Consider the following 19,241-nt stretch of genomic DNA (forward strand, 5'->3'; position numbering starts at 1 on the left):
CAAAAGAATGAGACAGTGGGTGTTTTCCATTAAAATTAAAATTAAAGCTTTCACGGAAACATTTCACTGACTGTGGAACTGATTATGTATATAATGCAAAGTATGGTGTGGGTCGCTGAAATCAGAGAAATTATCCGGAAGCCATTCTTTCACCATAATTATGCTTAGTTTGGATACTTGATTGTTCCAAGAGCTGCATAGAGAGATGTTTTTTTCATGTTGGTACTTCAGGAACATAAAGCTTTGAGGTTATTAGCTTATAGCAGGAAGCAGAAAGAGTGAAAGCAGCTGTGCAACAACAAGTGCAGCATATAACTGAATATACTGTATAGACTGTTACTTATGTAGCTAAACAAGAAGATACAGTAAATAGCATGAATTAGTATGCTTCATAGGATAGTCGGGCTAGCTGTTGTGATTGCTAAATGTTAGCTTTTCCCTCATTTTGGACATGTGACCATGCAGGGTCAAGTGAATAAGCCTTCAGTTACAGAGTCCTACTATTTGACAACCATTGCTCACTGGGAAAAAATATTCCTAGACTGGATGGCAAAGGTTTGCCTTGTCAGTATAAGTTCCACTTTTTGAAACTTGTTGGCTACAGGGCTTTTACTTTGAAGGTGAATGGTCTGCATTTCCAGATTATGTTGAACTTTTTGTTACTGCTGCTTGAGTAGTATTTGGTGAGAGTTTGCAGAGAAGTTGGTATCTTCTATGCAAAATACAAGGGACTGCAGCAATCTGCTGTCACAGGCTGGGTCTCTGGCCCAGCGCTCTGAGTATATTTTTGCATTCGTCTCATGTTAGATTTGTTGTTATATGTCATGTGTCTATTTAACTTTTAGTTGAGGTTAAAGTCAGCCATTATTTATCATTGTCTTCTTGGTTTCTGGGTTTGGGTTCTTGTCTAGTCTGTCATGTGTTTTAGGTCTGTTAAGCTTGTGTTGTCATGTCGAGTCTCCATGTTTCCTGTTTTACTTTGAAAGGCCTTGTGTTTCTTGGTACTACATGTTTAGCCTTACTCTCCATTTGTCATTATGTCTCATTCTAGTCAGCTGTGTCCTCATGTGTCTCCACTTCCCCTGATCACCTCATGTGTGTATTTAAGTCCTCTGTCTTCCTGTGTTCATTCAGTGAGAGTCATTATGTTCAGGTTTTCCCTCAGTTTAGCCTTGTTGTATTTTCGTGGGTTTTCAGCCCTAAATAAAGGCTCGCTTTTCGTTGAGTCCAGTTTTGTCTCCTTGCCTCTGTCTGCACTTGGGTCCTCTGCTCTTTCCACACAACCTGCCCCGGCAGCCCGTGACATCTGCTTGCGATCAACACAATCACAGGGTAGTTTTTGGTGTAGCACCCTCTTTGCGATCAGTTTCACCCAGAAGCAGCCACCAACCTCATGGCACGACTCTCCAACTCATTGGGGAATGCATAGTTTTCTCTCGTGACCAGTTATTGTGTCTAAGGAAACATGCGCCTGATGTCACAAGAGTAACCTCTTAATCGAAACTCATGGTCCTCTGTCTTCACTTTCACAAAGAAGATGTACTGTAGGATCATAAATGTGTGCCTCTTCATACCGTAGACCAAAGGGGAATACACTTTGGGACTTCCAGAACTGTTACTGGCCATAAACTCTGATTTGAGACAATCACTGGAGTTGTTAAATGTCAAAAGTCAAGAAAGTTATAATTTGAGGCTTTAAGAAACACTCGTTTTACTGTAAGTGTACTTTTTATCTTGACTCTTTTTGAAACCAAGAAGCTTGAGCTCTAATCCTCACTCCACTCCTGTTTGTCTTCCTGACAAACTGCTTCTTTTAGACTCAGAACAGGTCAATGCAGTTGAGTCATAGAGGCAGGAAGTCAGAACAGAGTGAGGCTGCAGGGAAGAAGAGGAGAAATCCAAACACCGACCACCTTCCAACCCAAACAGTCACACACGTGCGCCAGCTGAAAAGCAGATAACAGCAGAAATCCACTGTCTCAAAGGCTCGACTCATGCGTCAATATTCGTCCTGCTGTGACGCCTCTGTCATGCCGGACAGTTTGGGGCGGGGAGGCAGGGGTAGAGCAGCAGGACTGTCAGACACATTGTCCACTGAAGAAGAGCAGCACTGATTCGCTGGTGCTTTATTACACTGAGCGACACTCAGAGAGAGAGAGCCACACAACATTTCTCACTAAGCAACTTAACAGCTGACGGCAAAAGCTTTCACTATACCAAATGAATGCTTAGAGGTGATGCTGCAGTGTGCGTGACACCATTATTAAAACCAAATGTGGGGTGGGTTGTTGGTTGTGTTGGTGACTGAGCATGTTATGATGATTTGACAGAGTGCTAGCTAACAAAATACCAGTCAATAGAGGGGACATGTAGATTTCATACATGGTAACAGGACAGTACTACTGTATAAACCCACGTGTGGTTTTATGCAGACGTCTGTGCGGCATCATGAACGGTCAGCATATTAAATCAGAATCATTAATCACCACTGACACTTGTTTGTTTTTCTCTTAGTTAGCTTGTCATTAGTCATGGTGGTGAGTTAATGCTACATCGTGAAAGCAATGCAGGAATACTTTCAAACAGAGGCAAGTATCAGTGCCATTATCATTCAATAGACAACATGTCTATTGTCACACACTAATTAGTCTATTCTAGGGCAAGCCCAAACAGTGTAGCAAGGGAGTATGGGTAGAACGCAACTGGGTCACAGGCTAAAAACTGAAAGAAGGTTTAGTCGCACATCTATGAGCAGCCAGCATGCAGGGAGGCTATTGTTTGTAATGTTCATCTCGCCCACTTCGCTTTTAGGAAGACAGATGGATTTTGCGCTAATTTCATCCAACTTTCCCTTCCATTGGGTTTGGCTTTTGATCAATGCAGCTTCATTTTAGCAAGAACTGTAGCAGTTCTGTGAAGTCTGACGAACATCTGCTTATTTTTACTGTTACAGCAAGATATTAATATGGGTAGCAAACTAATTATTTATAATTTACTCAGACATATACTATATACACTATATATTTGGGTGTAATCTTAATTCATATTCATAAATCAATATAGTGATCAATAAAGTAACTGGTTTGCTTGGTGGCTGACCAGTGAGTACCTTACTGTAACCAACAAAAACCTCATCATCACACTGATTCTGTTTAACCAGTGCAGTTTTGCATATTACAGGGAAAAAAGTAACAGATACAAAAGATGCACTCACTGACTGAAAATATAACTTGTTAAAGACTTTTTTCTTCAACACTTTAGAGCAGATGTGCCCAATCCCAGTCCTCGAGAGCTACCGGCCTGCAGCTTTTAGATGCATCCTTGTTCCAACACACCTGAATCAAATGAATGGCTTGTTATCAGGCCTTTGCCAAACTTGATGGCATGCTGAAGAGCTAATCAAACCCTTTGATTCAGCTGTGTTGGAGTAGGGATGCATCTAAAAGCTGCAGGACAGTAGCTCTCGAGGACTGGGATTGGGCACCCCTGCTTTAGAGCACTTTAATGGTAGAGTAGCTCTGGTGTGAAAGTGCAATATTTTAATGACTGTACTACAGGCAGGACGTGATCTGGCATTGTGCATCATTTTTTCTACTGCTTATCTGAGTTCAGATCGCAGGGGCAGCAGTCAAACTCATCCCCAACTCATCTGGGGGGGACACACAGTCGTTTTCAACCCATCCAAGTTTTAGTGAGGGAGGAAAGTATTTAATCCCCTTTTGACCAGCAAGAATTTGGGTCAAGTATATTATCAAACAAAAGTTTTATTGGCAAGTATTTAAGGATTAGGACTGCACAATTAATCAGATTTTAATCTCAATCACGATTTTGGCTTCCCACAGTTAAATGAACATGACTGAGCGATACTGAAAATAGAAAGCAAAAGTAAATCGAGTGCTCCCTACATCAGCGCCTCACCACAAGTCTGTATGTGCCAATCACAGCTGTTCCCTGCACTGCTTGTTTCCTGAACTAGTCTGGACGAGTAACACTGTATTCAAAGACAGATTATACAATAAAATTCAAATGTCTGCCACAGAAGAAGGCTAAGAGCTGGTCCCTAGAGGCTTCAGGAAAATGGTCAACATACCCTCCCCAACTAAGTGACAAAACGTGCAGTACACAAAGCAGGGGTAGATAGATCGAGTACTTTACTTTGAGTTTTATTTACATCAATAGTGAATTTAGTAAGGGCCTTTATTTGTTTGCTTTTAGATGTACTTAGGCCAACTGAATAAACACAGTGTTTGTCTGCAAAGACGTTTTAATTAACAGAAATGTAGCACACTGCAAAACTGAAAGCACTTCTCTGTCAATTTAATTTTGTGTTACGTTTTATTACTATTTTTTTTATTTATGTTTGTTATTTTCCTTCTAACAGATGCACTGAATTTAGGAGATTGAGGAGGACTAATTGTATTTTTGTCAGGGGCATTTTGTGTTATGTTGTATGGTTGATTTCTTATGTTAATATCATGTGCTGCTGTCAAGTTAGGGGTAAAGTTGAGGTATTTTGTATTACTTAGGAGATAACGTTAAGTTCTAGTATTATTATTAGTTTGTCTTAGTTATCCATGTCCGCTGGTTTATGTGTCATGTTCATTGTTAGGAAGGTTACTTTTAAAATCTATTCCACTACAGATTACAGATTACATGCCCCAAAATGTATTTTGGGGCATATTCCGTTAAGTTACTCAATGAGAGTAACGTATTCTGAATACTTTGGATTCTTAATATATTATCATGCTTTTTACAACTACATGAATATGTTATTGCTGTGTGATTTATTACTATTACTGAAGGTTACTCGCCATACCAATACCAACTAGATTTTGTAATCTTAATCTAAAATGAGTAACAGTAGGTGGACATTAGGTAAGGATGCACTTTATTTTATTTTATTTTTTTTCGCTGTTAAAATCAAATTTAAATGATAGACTGTTCACTTCTTTATAAGCCATTTAAATTATGAATTCAGGAGGAGTTTCTTCTTTTGCTGACTGTAAGCAAACAAAATTAGGTATAAATTAAGTTACAGAACAAATGAAAAGATAACAGAAGTTTGTTGATCGTGTCGGGTTTGACAGTGGAGGTTTTAACGTGACCGTTAACAGGGCCGGTAGTCTTAGCACTGACTGTGAAATCAAACTGTCATATGACCATTTTCTTATACAACATAGAACAAATACAAACAAATGGCCGACCAATGACGGACAATAGGAAATCCGATTAAAGCACGAAGCTCTGAAAAAGAGAGCTTAAGACAAGAAAAGCTTATTGGAAATCCCACAGACTGTAGAGGAGGGCTGTTTGATTCGTTCTTACTCTGAATTTGTCTTAGGACTCAGTCACACTACAGACAAAACTGGACGGCAACTAGGAAAAATTCATGGTTACCTGGTGATTGTACTCTCGATCTGTGGGCGACCACTTTTGATCCCAATGTGATTGCACAGGTAGTTGTTGGAAGGCAACCTGTCTCCACAAAATTAAAGTCCCACTTGGAATGACTGCAGTTCAAACGAAATAAATAATTTCAAATAATTTCTGTCTAATGCATAAATGCAGACTGACAACTTTTTCAGTCAGTCTGAGTCGATCTTTGTCCATCAGTCCATCAACTCAGCTGGTTGTATTTTGGTTATGTTCCTATATAAAAGCAAAGTTGCTGTGTGCTGTGTGTAATTCTGCAGTTAAATCTGCATTTTGCAGCAACTACGTCACTATTTGTGGAGGAATTTGTGTTTCACATCTATGAGCTTCATAGTCAATGTGAATTTCTGTCGATGCAGAAAGCAACAGATTTGTGATTTTGGCTAATTTGTCAAAGTTAATTGCTGTATCGTCACAAACAGACTGCATGTAGTTGCCAACTTGACTCCATTCAAACTTATAGCACACTGACGCCACCTAATTATCACCATCTTGATGCACCAAAGTTGTGGACCTGGTCTTTGAATAAACCGTTTCAAGTTCGTTCCATACTGCAGCTGTCATGGTCCGGGATCGGTGAGCCACGGTTTTGTGTTTTGTTGTTGATTTCATCATGATTTATCATTGCTAGTCTCTTGGTTTCTGTTGTGTATTGTAGCTGCCTAAGTTTTCTAATATTTAGGTTTTGTTTATGTGCCTCCCCTGTGTTCCATGTTATGTCTACTGTGTGCTTTCCTGTCCCACGTTTCAGGTCTCTGTGTTCTCTGTGTCTACCTTGTCATCCTTGCCTCTGCATTCGTGTGTTTCCTGTTTTACTTTGAAAGTCTGTGTCCCATGTCAGTGTATTCTGCTTTGCTTCCTTTGTCTCGTTATGTCAGATTAGGCCCAGCTGTGCTTCCCTCCTGTTTTCCATTCCCTCGTTATTCCCTGGTGTATTTAAGCCCTGTGTTTCCCTCTGTGTTTTCAGCCATTTCCTAGTTACTGGTCCTGGTTTGTTTCCAGTTTCTAGTTTAATTTTGCATTTGAAGTGAGTTATTTACGGCGTTTAAAGGTTCCTATTAATAAAGTTGATATTCTTATTATTAGATTCTACTAGAGTAGCTTTGCATGACTCATAATTAAAATTCATCCCTATTTGTCTTACACTGGACCTTAGTGCTGCCCCTCAGTTCATCCTACGTCTGAAATGAAAATTCGGAGGAACTGATTGGCTGATTGGTTGCCCCTCTCAAAACAGAAAAGAGCAGGTGGGTGGGGCTTAAAATCTCCCTATTACACTCAAAATATGTTTCTTCACCCTTAATAAACATGACACAATCATTTTGAGTAAAATGCAACTAAAATAAAGTTGTCTCTTTTAGTTCACCCTTTCGTTTATGAGTCCTGCTGGGCTTGGCATTCCTGAACTGAGCCAGTGGTTTAGCCATTTTAAAGAAGAATAATTTACTCAGGAAACACTTGTCATTAGCAACTACAATAAGGAGATGGGAATCCCCATCTGATTAAAAATGTTCATTTCAACCACACGTGCAGTATTACTGCCTTTAACTGCTTTTTGAGCCAAACATATTTTAGAGAATTACTTTAAAGAGGTGAAAATAAAATAGAATGGAATTTCACTTGGAAAACAAAAAGATTTAAAACAAACAAACTAACAAAAAGGCGCCACTTCATGTTTCCTGTAATCACCGCGTGCTGAAGCATCGCCTTGTTGTGTTGACTGAATAGATACTCCAGCTCTGATTGCTCCGTTGGCATGCAGGCACCAAATAAACAGAGAGAGAGGAGCAGAAAGGCAGTGCAGCGTGAGGGCTGTGTGAAGTCTACATACCGAAAACTGTGCGCGCTGGCACTGATTCTTTATTTATCCAGAAGGACACTTGGGAGAGGATTACTGTCATTATGCAGGGGATATACGTCTGAATCATGAAGTAGCCCATTTTACGTTTCAAGTGGAAGTAGACCGTCATGACCACATATTCACCTGGGGGATCAACAGAAATGAATTAGTTTCATTAACAAAGAATTTGAAGTTGCAGGCTGACAGATTTCATTAATGCAGCTCCAGACAGATGTCACATTTGATCTGGTTTTCTTCCTTCATTTCTACATTGTGTCCATTTGCACTCTGTAGCTTTCTGCTGCTAAAATCTTTTTTGGTGGGGTGTGGGGGACTTTCAGTATTTGTGTGAGCCAACTGGCTCTGAAATGTCTTAACGCATGATGTTTGAGGGTTTTATTTCACAAGACTGTGTGCTAGTCATGGTCCAGTAGCCCGACTGTCATGTCTGTGCAAGTGTCAAAACTCCATATCCCCCCAATATGCGACGCCCAAGTCTATCTTGTGGAAACACAGTGTAGACTTGGCAAATCTTCCAAGTATGATTCAATATGATGCGCTCAGACAGATGTGGATCTTTTCTTTTAATAAAAAAGCAGACTCTTTTGTAAAAGTGATAAATGAACAGCAGTGTTCGTCCCATTATTCCTCGAGCATTCACTGTAACTCGGTTGATAAAGCAGGACGGTGAAAGGATGAGCAAATCTCACCTGTGATGGATTTAATCGTTTCACTGGAGACCGTCTGGCCAATGAGATCATACTGAACGAGGCTGGAGGACTCTGGAGGGACCTCCACTGAATGCTCAGGCCCTTTGGTCCAAGTATAGATCATCTCCGTTTTAGGATAGGCATCTGTGGGCAGACAGCAAAGCCACGCCGACATGAGTCACTGACTGTAAGCTGTGAGCAGTGCAGCAGAAAAACATAAGATGCTCAGAAGAAAGCAGCTCTTTGTGTACTGTAAACTGTCCATATGTGTGCAGGATTTTACTTTGATATAATTGAAACATTATCATCACTGTAGATTTCTTCCTGTCACTATCCAGCTGCTGTTAGCACCTTTTCCCCATTACCACTTTTCTCCTGTTTTCCTTTGGATTGCCATTCTTCACACTGTTTGTATATGTGATAAATGCTACATCCTCTAGCACTTCTGCTTTTGCTTCTCAGATAATGGGGTTGCTATTCCTGGAACAAATTCTGCATATTGTTATGTAAAAGTGCATCAAACCAGAAACCATTAGGAACGAACTACACATTAGTTATTTTGTCTGTTGTCAACTGTTGTTGAAATTGCTGTTAAACTTAAAACGTCTGCATTTATTGGGCCGGTGCAACAATACAAGTTGTCATTTATTAGCCAGCTTTCACCCGGCTGTCATTTTCCCAGTGACCTGGCTGCTTACGGTTAAATTCATACGTTTTTGGAGGGATTATGTATAAAAATGGCTGTAATTCCAAACTAATGAATCCAGATATTTTGTTGGAACTTGAACTCAAAAATCCAAGATGCATTTGTTGCAGACTTTCAGCTTTCAATTCCACTGTGTTGATGTACAGAGGCAAAATTAATATTGTGTCATTATCCATAAACTTGTGGATCTAACTGTATGTAGCACTTTTTTACTCAGAGCGTTTTTATTACAAGCCTTTTATTCTCACAGATGCATGGGCAGGTTGGGAGTTTGTTATCGTGTTCAAAAGCACATCAGTATGCAGACTGGAAGAACTGGGAACTGAACCAACCTTCCCATTAAAAGACAACCTCTAGTTCGTTGGTTGGGATGGTGTAGTGAAACTAAGTTGAATTAATATATTTTATATGCAGCATGTATTATATTACCTGGTAATATTAATTGTCTTGAGGCAACTGTTGTTGTGATTTTTGCGCTATATAAATAACATTGAATTGAAACAAAACAGTAATATATGAGGAGAATAAACAAGAGTTTACAGATGCTGCTGGGTTTATCTTTACTCACAGAAATTTAACTTAGACTTGGTTGCTGTTTTATTGATACATTATTGATCAGACATCATGAGGCGTGATTGAGAACCTTTATTTTATTGCCTAAATAAAAAAAAAAAAAGACAACTAACTCAAATTGATAATAACTGTTATCTCTATAATTGTTGCTTTGTCAGTTAATGGTTCAATGGTAACTTTATTGTCCCCAACGGGAAATTGCAGTATGTCCACACATGAAACAACACAAAAAACAAACAAACACACACACAAAAGATTAACGTTAATGTTAATGTTTAAACATATTATAATACACTAATAATTGATTAATATAATAAATATTTTTTGATTTAAGTAGAATATGTTATAGATAAGTAGATGAATTAAGTCGTGTCCAATATTCCTACATTTGAGGCTTTTAAAGGTTCCTATTAATAAAGTTGATATTCTTATTATTAGATTCTACTACAGTAGCTTTGCATGACTCATAATTAAAATTCATCCCTATTTGTCTTACACTGGGCCTTAGTGCTGCCCCTCAGTTCATCCTACATCTGAAATGAAAATTCAGAGGAACTGATTGGCTGATTGGTTGCCCCTCTCAAAACAGAAAAGAGCAGGTGGGTGGGGCTTAAAATCTCCCTATTACACTCAAAATATGTTTCTTCACCCTTAATAAACATGACACAATCATTTTGAGTAAAATGCAACTGAAATATGCAAAGTGTATAACAAATGTATTAGATCACCATCCTGTGTGAGGTTTATGCCTCATCTGTGCTACAGTAACAGTAGTAAATTGGTAATTACCAAAGTAAATTTTTATGTTTTGCATGTACTGTTTTAGGAAAAAGCAGAAAAAATGGATTTTTACAGTTATTTGCTTGTATTTCTGAACAGAAAAACAGTGACTGAATGTTATGCTCGATTTATTTCTTCTCAGAGAAGTTCAGTCTGCCGGCTCAAATTTACATATAAAAATTTATAAGTTTGTTAAAAATGTATATTTTTGTTTCAAACAGGTTTTATGACAGAAGGTGTAAAAATGTAGACAGTCCCCGTTAAATGAATACTGCAGCTAATTATTAATTTTTCTCTAAGAACTGGATTTCCAAAAAAACCCTAAACAAAAACAGACCAGAAGCCTCCCACCAAAAGCTTTTCACTAATAATTTTTGGTTCTACCAGATTGACTCATCGTCTCACCTCCACTCAAGCATTAATAATTCACTAATCTGCATAAAGAAAATGATTCCAGTGCAGGTTTTACAAATGATTTTGGTAATTGTGGACCACACCATGACATCAGAACAAATGAAAGTAAAAATATATGATAACAGTAAAACTCTGTCCAATTAGTAAAGACTCAAGCTGCCACTTTGTGTCTAATTAAAGCTGTAACAGTCACACATTATATTACAAGTTTGTTGCTTCCCCTCTGTTTTATTTTGTTTTTTGTGCATTTTTTTCCTCCGCTGTATTCTCACTGGCGAGGTTGACCAGAGTGCGAATGCAAAACAAAATGCCAGTTGTCTTGGCCTGCCACTCCCTATGGGACTCCAAATCGGCAGGATACCAACTGTGCTGCCAAAATGAAATGACTCTGGTGTGTCATGGAGTGGAACGCAGTGCCTGTGCACACAAGTCCAGATGGAGAAACAGAAAAAGGAGACGGCGAGAGGAGAGAGAGGGGGAGAGATGGAGGAAAAATGAAGGCAGGGCAGACAGCGAGAAAATTAGCACGCAGGCACACATCAACGGGCACGCACGCACCGGCTATGGAAAATAGCTGCATAGGTCTGCGCTATCCTGAGGCAGAGGAAGGGATTCTGACCTTTCCCTCGCTTCAGGCCACATCAGATCCATGGTTGCTTCCTCCTGACTGGAGGCTAGCAGCAGCAGCGCAGGATGGTGAAAGGACGGGAGGAGGGGGGGATGACAATAACCGAGGAATGTGAATTTGTCCTCCGCAATGTCACCAGATTGGGTAATTGACAGCGGGTGTAGAGGCAAACTCGTTGTCTTTTTTCCTCTCCTTTCTCTTGCAGATGTAATCTTCAAATCGCTGCTGCTCTCTGATAAGACGCAGCTGCTCGTTTTTTGAGAAGCTCCTTTATTTGAGATAAGTCATTTCTGCTGACCAGTGGGCCCACTGTGAACACTGGTGCTGAGTTGGGCGTTCATTGTTCACAATGAAGAATGAAACATTTCATTATTAACTAATAGCATTCAGTCGTTTCCTGCTCAGCTCTTTAGCGCTCCTTTTCAGCACAGCATCCATTTCAGTACCAAGTGGCTTCATGAACTGAGCTAGGACAATATTTTCTTTGTCTTACCCTTCCACTGGTGTTTTCTCTTTTGTTACCCACTCTGCTTAGTTTAGATTCAGATTCAGTCTGAACGCTCTTATTTGGTTGTTTATAAAGTGCTCACTCTATCCTAACCGACTGCTACACAGCAACTGTACCGGCCGAGGAAGCATGGTGTCCTGAAATAGAATCACACTATTCGTCTTAGAATCCAGCTTTTTCTCTCAATAAAGTCACTTCAATTGTATTAGAGTGGATTACACCTGATTTACAAAATAATCATCCAGGTAAGCTCACATCAGATCTCTGCTCTGCTGTGTATTACACGCTCATTACACTGCCACCTGTTTTAATGTACAAGTTTACCTGAGATACAAGAACCAGAAGTGGGTTATTTGCTTACACGTCTACTGTAACCTTGTATGTTTAACTCAATAAGTAATTTAACAAAATGGACGTAAGTATTTTACATTGCTGTGACATTTTCTTCATTTTTGAGTTGATGAAACTGATTACTTTTTAATTAACTGGAAGTATTTTGATGGTTCACTTTCCATTTAAAAATGATCATTTCAGAGTGCTTTTTCTTTTGTGTACATCTGCCATAGTGTGCAGCTGTTTCTTGGTATTGCAATGTCCAAAGTGGGAGTGCTGGTGAAATTCCAGGATTTCAGCTTTAGATTAAAAATGTGAACTAAAATTTTATACACTCTGTCACACTGAATTACTCTGTGTCGAGTTGTTCAGGCTGCGTTTTGTTTATTTTTATGTTAGACTGTCAAACATGCAACAGAGTGAGAATACACAAGGACTGGACAATGATTGTGTTTAAATATCACTAACTGTTGTATTTCATTTTAAAAATCATACTTACATTACTCGCGTCTACCCAAAGTAACAGACTTACAATGCTACACTGCTATTACGTTATATTTTCACTGTGATAATGATTCTTTTATAAAAATCTTTTGACAAAACATTGAGGAAGAACAGAATTCACATTCTGATAAAACTTTGAGTCTGTCTCCTCATTCAAAGGCACTGCAGGAATATTAGAGGTTAACACTAATCTTACGTGCATGTTTGGATCACTTTGTCCTGTCAGACCAAATCAGCAGCGCTTTCCTGATTTTTCTCTTGTAGCACAGACAGAACATTGAAAGGAAGCTCACTAAAATGCTACCATTTATTTCCTCTCATGATGTAGCGATATAAAAAGAAAATAAATCATCGTGTCTTTCTCCTCATCTCAGCTTCTGTCTTTTTAGTATATATATAAATAATTCCAATAATATTAACAATAAATCCTACAGGATGGATAAAATCCTGACTTTGTACATATCTACACTAAACTGTTAACTTCTGGTGTTGTAAGTGTTGTTCATCTATTTGCAAATTTTTGCATGTTTTCAATAAGTTTACATTTGAAAAATAAATACTTTTTTATATTTCTTATTGTTACTTTTACTTCTACTTCTATTTACTTTTTTTAAACTATATATGTTGCAGTTGTAACAAAGCAACTGTGCAAACTGTGTGTCTATAAAGTTTTCTGATGCTGATGTCACCAACTCACACACAAAGAACTTACAGCTGCCAAACTTGAGGGGGCATGCGTGTGCATCCATGGGGAAGTCCACGAGCTTCATGGGACACTCGGCGCTAATCGTCAGCCTGTTGCAGAACAGAGGAGAAGCGTTTGATTTAGGACCAAACACATGGCAATAAGGACTAAGAGGTACACCAAAAACCACTGCCTACATGGTTCTATTTGTTCAGGTATTTTAAAACAAACAAAGGTGGTTTTTCGATTGTTGCTATGCAATCATTGATTCTGCTGATCTTCGTATAAAAAAGGCCAATTACTATCAAACACTCAACTGCTCTTCTGAATGAATGTGAAAGTTTGGCATGTGCACTGCCTCCACACAGCTCTCTACTGTGTACACAGCGAGAGCGGGTTTTTGATTTCACAGGAAATCTCTTTCATTGCTTTATAACAAACAAAGTCTGTCATCCCTCCTATCCCATTTTAATGAGCAAAAAACACTAAAAAGAGAAAACAAATACATGAAGTGTAACTAACACAAGCAGGCTTTTTATATGGATGCAAAAATTAGAGCTGGCTGCAATCTGTGGATTGGCATATTACTCGAGTTAATATAAGTACCTCATGGTGTAGAGGATGGTGCCGTTCTTCATGATGCGGAACAGCCTGTTGGGCGCCGTCATGTTGTGAGCGACGGACCTCTTGCCGTTCCTGAAGAAGGTGTCCGGTGTCCACACCTTTGTTACCATCAGGTTGTTCAGCCTGAGAATCTCTATCGGGCCCTCGTACATCAACCTCCGGTCAACCCACATCTGGCGAAAAAATACGTCCATCGTGTATTCCTAAGACGGGAAAAAAGGACCAAAAACAATTGCTTTGTTTTTTCATCAAAGCTTAAAGCAGGCTTGGTTGAGTGGCTCTTTCCAAGCTTTAGAGCAAGATAGTCATTATCTTCAAGTACTGATCTCTGTGTCTTCTGTAGTTTGAAACCCAATTTAGAATAAACAAAAAGAAAGTCATAAACAAACATGAGATAGGATAGGTACCATTTCAACGTCTGAGACAGGCCCAAAACTTGTCACATAAATGTCAGTCTTGACCTCAGTCACAGGACCTGTTGAGATAATTAAACAGACAAGTGTCACATTTAATGACTGTTTACTGGTGTAAATCCTTCAGTGTCATAAAAAGACAGGAGTCGTATTCATACTTGTTTAGCCAATCTAAAAGCCTTGCAGTAACTTATCTCTTCCAGAGCTGTAGTGCCTTTGTTCCTCTTTCCATTCTGTTCACTTTAAAGAGAAGCTACGGTACGCCTGCATGTCTGAACATCTCTGCTGACAGGCTGCTTTACACGGTCAACCAGCAGTGAAGCATCTCTTTGAGAAATATGGCCACAGAAACCCAGAACTGTACTTTTAGAACTTGAACTGTGCATTAGGACGTTTGTGCGCTGACATACACACAATTATGTAACCACACTCACTCAAACGTGCCAGCTCAGAGGCCCGTCTTCAGTGGGCACAACTACCAGGCTTGTGCACAGTTCAGCAGCGCTCATGTTGTAATACACTAAACCACAAAGCAGCATGTTGCGTATGCAAATCACATAAAACATTGTAGAGAAAAAGGTCATTAAAATGTTGCCATAATGTTCCCATGAAAACATGTCATGCATACCCTCAGCTTTCTACTTCCCCCATGCTGTTAAAGAGTTTCAGTAAGGCGTTCATGCTCATTTGACAGTCTTAACCCTGCAACGCCGAGTGCATCATATTTGATAGATGAGTTTTAGAGACCTGTCATTTTTCCCCCCAAAAAACAACTGCATAGAAATGCAATTCTGATACAAATTACTGGGCTGAGCTGTGTACTAAGGTTGGTGCTTCGACCCCTGGCTTCTTCAGTCTTGGGCAGTTTCTACATGGGCAAGAAACTGAACCTCAAGTTGCTCTCTGAGTGTTCACTGGTAAATGGTTACTGGACTGGTTCTTGTATAGCACTTTTCTACTCTACCTGAGCACTTAAAGCACTTTATACAACTTGCCTCACTCATTCACACCCCAGCACATACCAGCACTGTTTTTTCTTTTCTTAAGTGCTTTTCGTCTAACATTCATAGACAGACTCTATTGGATGTTAGACAAAAAGCGCAACTTGGGGGTTAGCATCTTTCCCATGAAGATCGGAGCAGCCAGGGATTGAACCACCAACCTTCCGATTATTAGATGACCTCATTAGAGTCTGAATGTGTATGGTTATTAAAAAGAAAACACTTTGTCATAGAAAAAAAAAGGTGCTGGCATGAATGGGTGTGAATGGGTTAATGAGGCATGTTGTGTAAAGTGCTCTGAGTGCTCAAGTAGCCGTCCATTTAACATAAAATTTCTCAAGCTTCAATAAACACTCCAGTTCCAAAAACCTGGAATTTTCTGGCAATTATTTCATGGTTCAGACTATAGACTGTTAGGCTGTGCAAATAAAAGTGCACATTTATTTAATTATGGCATGTTTGAGGGTCATTTTATGGCTTTTTTCTTAAAAACGTGTTCTTCCTCCCCACCATCACCAAGTGCTTGTTCACAGATCGTTGACATTCTCTCTCCGCCCCTGCAGGAGCTTTACTTTACAGTATCAAGTGCCTTGAGATGACTGCAGCTGTGAACTATATAAATAGAATACACCAAAATTGAAATCTTTAGCCTCCCTCAGCAAGTGGATTGTTCCCTCTGCTCATTTAGAGCGCTTCAGGGGTGTAGTATGATTACTATGGGTGAAACTGACTTGATTTAAACCACACTAATGGGGTGTTTTGTTGCTCAGCAGTGAGTTTGCAGCTATCTTTAGAGTGCATTTTGCGTTCTCTTACATTAAAAAGTCCAATAACAAGCGATGCTCCCTCTTTAGTGGTTTAAAGATGTCACCGGATGCTTTCATTGCTCGATAATGTGGTTAGAGCTACGTGATATGGCATTTTTTTTTAAAAGTAACATAAATTATAGAAGAAATACAATGTCACCTGGTGGTTTGAAGATTCGGGATATTTCAGAGTTGTCACATAGCTGATATGACTACTTTTATTGCGGAAAATTCTTAATAGTGCGCAAAAATAGTGCGCATTTTCTAAAATACCTCCGAATCCAGGTCGCAGCCTGTTGTCATAGCCGTCCAGAAGTCGGTCCAAAATGCGAGTGAAATTCTCCGGGTAGATCCTTTCATCCTTTCTTGTCTGCGCAGAGATTTTCTTCATACTATGAAGAAGAAGAAGAAAATCGGGATACTTGTAAGTTGAGGGCTGAAAACACGGCGGCAGGTTTCAGCACCGCGGACAGAGACTCACCAAGTCAGCAAACAGAAAAAGTAGAAGAGGGTTCGAGTAAACGCGGGGCGCATCGCTGTCACCATCTCCTTCTTCTTGGCAGAAACCATCCTTGCATGCCATACTTCAAGCCTCTTCACATCTCACCACCACCAGCAGCAGCAGCAGCAGCAGCACCACTACCAGCGGCAGCAGCTGCCTGTGTCCCGGGGTAAAAAAAAAAAAAAAAAAAAAAAAAAGGGAAAGAGGAGCACTACGCAGGGAGCGACACAGGGCAGAGCGGCGCAGAGAGGAAGAGGGAAGTTGAGAACCTTTTTCCTCCCGCTCCTGCAGTCTCTCCTCCAGGCGCGCAACACAAACTCACACATGCACGCGCGCACACCTTCACCCCGAGCCCTGGTCACCTCTGGTCCGGATCTAAGCTGCTCTGCTGCTGCTCAGCACCCAGGCACACAAACAGTCCTTCCCCTCTCTCCTTCTCTTCTTCACCCTGTTTGCTTCAGTGTCTCACTTCTTTCTCTCCCTCCTCTCCCGCTTTCTCTCTCTCTCTCTCTCTCTCTCTCTCTCTCTCACTCACACACACACACACACACACACACACCTCCTTTGGTCAGGACACAGATTAGACGTGCGCTGCTTTGAAAAAGCTTAAGCTCACAAGAGTCACATCTCTGACTTCACCCTGCTGTCAAAACTGGAGAAGCAGGAATCAGAGGCTTTCTCCATCTCCTCAAAGCCCATCTCAGCCCCTCCGCCTCCACCCATCAACATCTTTTTGCATTCAGTTTCCAGCTCTAAGAAAAAAAATGTACTTTTTTTAGTCACCAAATCTCCAACAAATGCAGGTCTTCTCACTTTGACCTCAGCATCACTGCTCTGTGACAGCGTCACACGCAGCCTATAGCCTACATGTTGAACTAGTTTCAGGAATGCAATGGTGAGCGCCTGTATTAAGATTCAAATGGGTCAGTCTTGTCGCAATACGCAATCACACACACACACACACACAAAGGCACACAGGTACTGTAGAGGAACTGGGACAAGCCACATGCTGCTTCACAGATTTCTCTGCACCTGGGACAAGCACAAGACCTTCACTTGTGAGTGTGGTGTGTAAACTGAGAGTGTGTGTGTGTGTGTGTGTGTGTGTGTGTGTGTGTGTGTGTGTGTGTGGATCTGAAGGTGAAGTGCGGGTAAATCTCAGGATAAACAAGATGTCTGGGTTCCACCACACTGGCTTTCCTGATTAGTTTTGAAGTGAACACACACACGCACACATGCACATTTTACTTTTTTTTATTTTAGCTGAAACAGAAGCCACTTAGTGCAAAGGAAAGCTGAAAAAGCATCATGTAGATATATTACATGCAGGCTGAAGTCATGCAGTCTTATACCGCAGCTCCCAATCCCCTGCACAGCCGCCCACCCCAGCCCTCCCACAATACACTAAAGCAAGGCGGCTCTGTGGGGGATGAGTAATACGTGTGTTCTTTGTGGGGCCCGGCTTTCGTCCAGCATGTGTGTGTGTTTTCCTTCTTTCTTTTCAGACATTTTATTGCAGTTTTCTCTTTAAATGGAAGCACTTTAGACATAGGGTAAAAAAAAGAAGTTGTAACAATATTCATTCAGCAGCAGTCAAATGCCTCAAAATATTAGATGTAGAGTTGTAGGAAAAGTCAAGTTTGCCTTATTATGCAATGATGACCTTTTCCTGTGAGTCTGGGCAGTGTTTAAATTACTGTGCCTGGTGCATCATTGTGTTAACATTTGTGCCCTTAACGCACACACACACACACCCTAAGAAAATTGCTAGAGGTCTCTAATTTAGTTTTGGTTATTGGACTCTCCTGTGGGTTGTGTGTTTTGTGCACGTGTGTTTGCCTCGGAAACTGTTTGTCCTGTGATTCCTTGAAACTGTTTCTTCTACTTTGTAAGCTATATACCCTGCAGCAGCAAAAAAACTGTGATGATAACCCAGTTTTTTATCAGTGTGAGCGCATGTGTGTGTGTGAAGGAGGAAGGTAGAGGAGGAGCGATGTGGCTCTGATTGTTGGTCAGTGTGTGTGTGTTGAAAGCGGGCTGAGGGGCATGCCAACAGAGGGTCATTACATTACCTCCTGTAGGAGCTGTGCAGGGCCTGCTGGCAGCCATCAGAGAGTCCCGATGACACATACACACACACACACACACACACACACACACACACACACACACACACCTACAGCTGCTGCAGCAGGGCTTGTTAACTCAAGCTCAGCACATGTGAAAGACTGCTGTCTTCACTGTGTTTCACTTAATCTGCCAGAGTGGTGAGATCATACAGTAATTCTTTGCTCTGTCCTACACTGGAAAGTAAACATTTACTTACTTAGCACGTCGCTGTTGCACTCTATCAGCATGTAAAGCACCACAAAATATCACTTTCAGTCCATAAGAACTTATATGGCCATTATTCCTCATATCTTTTATGCAATCGTACTGCATTACAGAGAACATGATTGGTTAGACTGTAATTATCTTGTTTCTTCTCCTTGATTTGCTTTCTTTTTTCCTCTTTCCTGTCTCCATTTCACTTCCTGTTTTATTTTGGAGGCTCCTCACGTGGCTTTTACTTTCCTGTTTGTTCTTTTACCACCCTCCTTAGTGTCTGAGTCTACCTGTTCCTTATTGGCCTTCACTCTCTGGTGTGTATCGAGTATTTTGTCGTTTCTCTGCCTTGTACCTTCTTGGCTCTTCTGGCCCCCCATCCTCATGCCTGTTTCAGACAGCAATTTCACTGCACCATGCTGAAGGAGGTTTCAATTCATAAAATGGATCTGGAGG

At 40.4% G+C, this 19,241-nt stretch overlaps 1 protein-coding gene across 1 annotated transcript in view; it reads right to left on the reverse strand.

Annotated features, from left to right (window-relative positions):
* The window catches only part of gabra4 (gamma-aminobutyric acid type A receptor subunit alpha4), a 32,438-nt gene extending 15,321 nt beyond the window's left edge, over positions 1 to 17,117 (reverse strand). Inside the window, exons 1-7 of the mRNA XM_003451782.5 lie at positions 16,440 to 17,117; positions 16,232 to 16,350; positions 14,146 to 14,213; positions 13,721 to 13,941; positions 13,142 to 13,224; positions 7,984 to 8,127; positions 7,265 to 7,417 (exon numbers count right to left, since the gene is read on the reverse strand). Coding sequence (XP_003451830.1) covers positions 7,265 to 7,417; positions 7,984 to 8,127; positions 13,142 to 13,224; positions 13,721 to 13,941; positions 14,146 to 14,213; positions 16,232 to 16,350; positions 16,440 to 16,528 — 877 coding nt within the window. The 5' untranslated portion in view covers positions 16,529 to 17,117. The remainder of the gene's footprint in view (positions 1 to 7,264; positions 7,418 to 7,983; positions 8,128 to 13,141; positions 13,225 to 13,720; positions 13,942 to 14,145; positions 14,214 to 16,231; positions 16,351 to 16,439) is intronic.
* Positions 17,118 to 19,241: the final 2,124 nt, after the last annotated feature.

This window comes from Oreochromis niloticus, linkage group LG2 (assembly GCF_001858045.2).
Source record: "Oreochromis niloticus isolate F11D_XX linkage group LG2, O_niloticus_UMD_NMBU, whole genome shotgun sequence".
In the NCBI taxonomy this organism is placed as follows: domain Eukaryota; kingdom Metazoa; phylum Chordata; class Actinopteri; order Cichliformes; family Cichlidae; genus Oreochromis; species Oreochromis niloticus.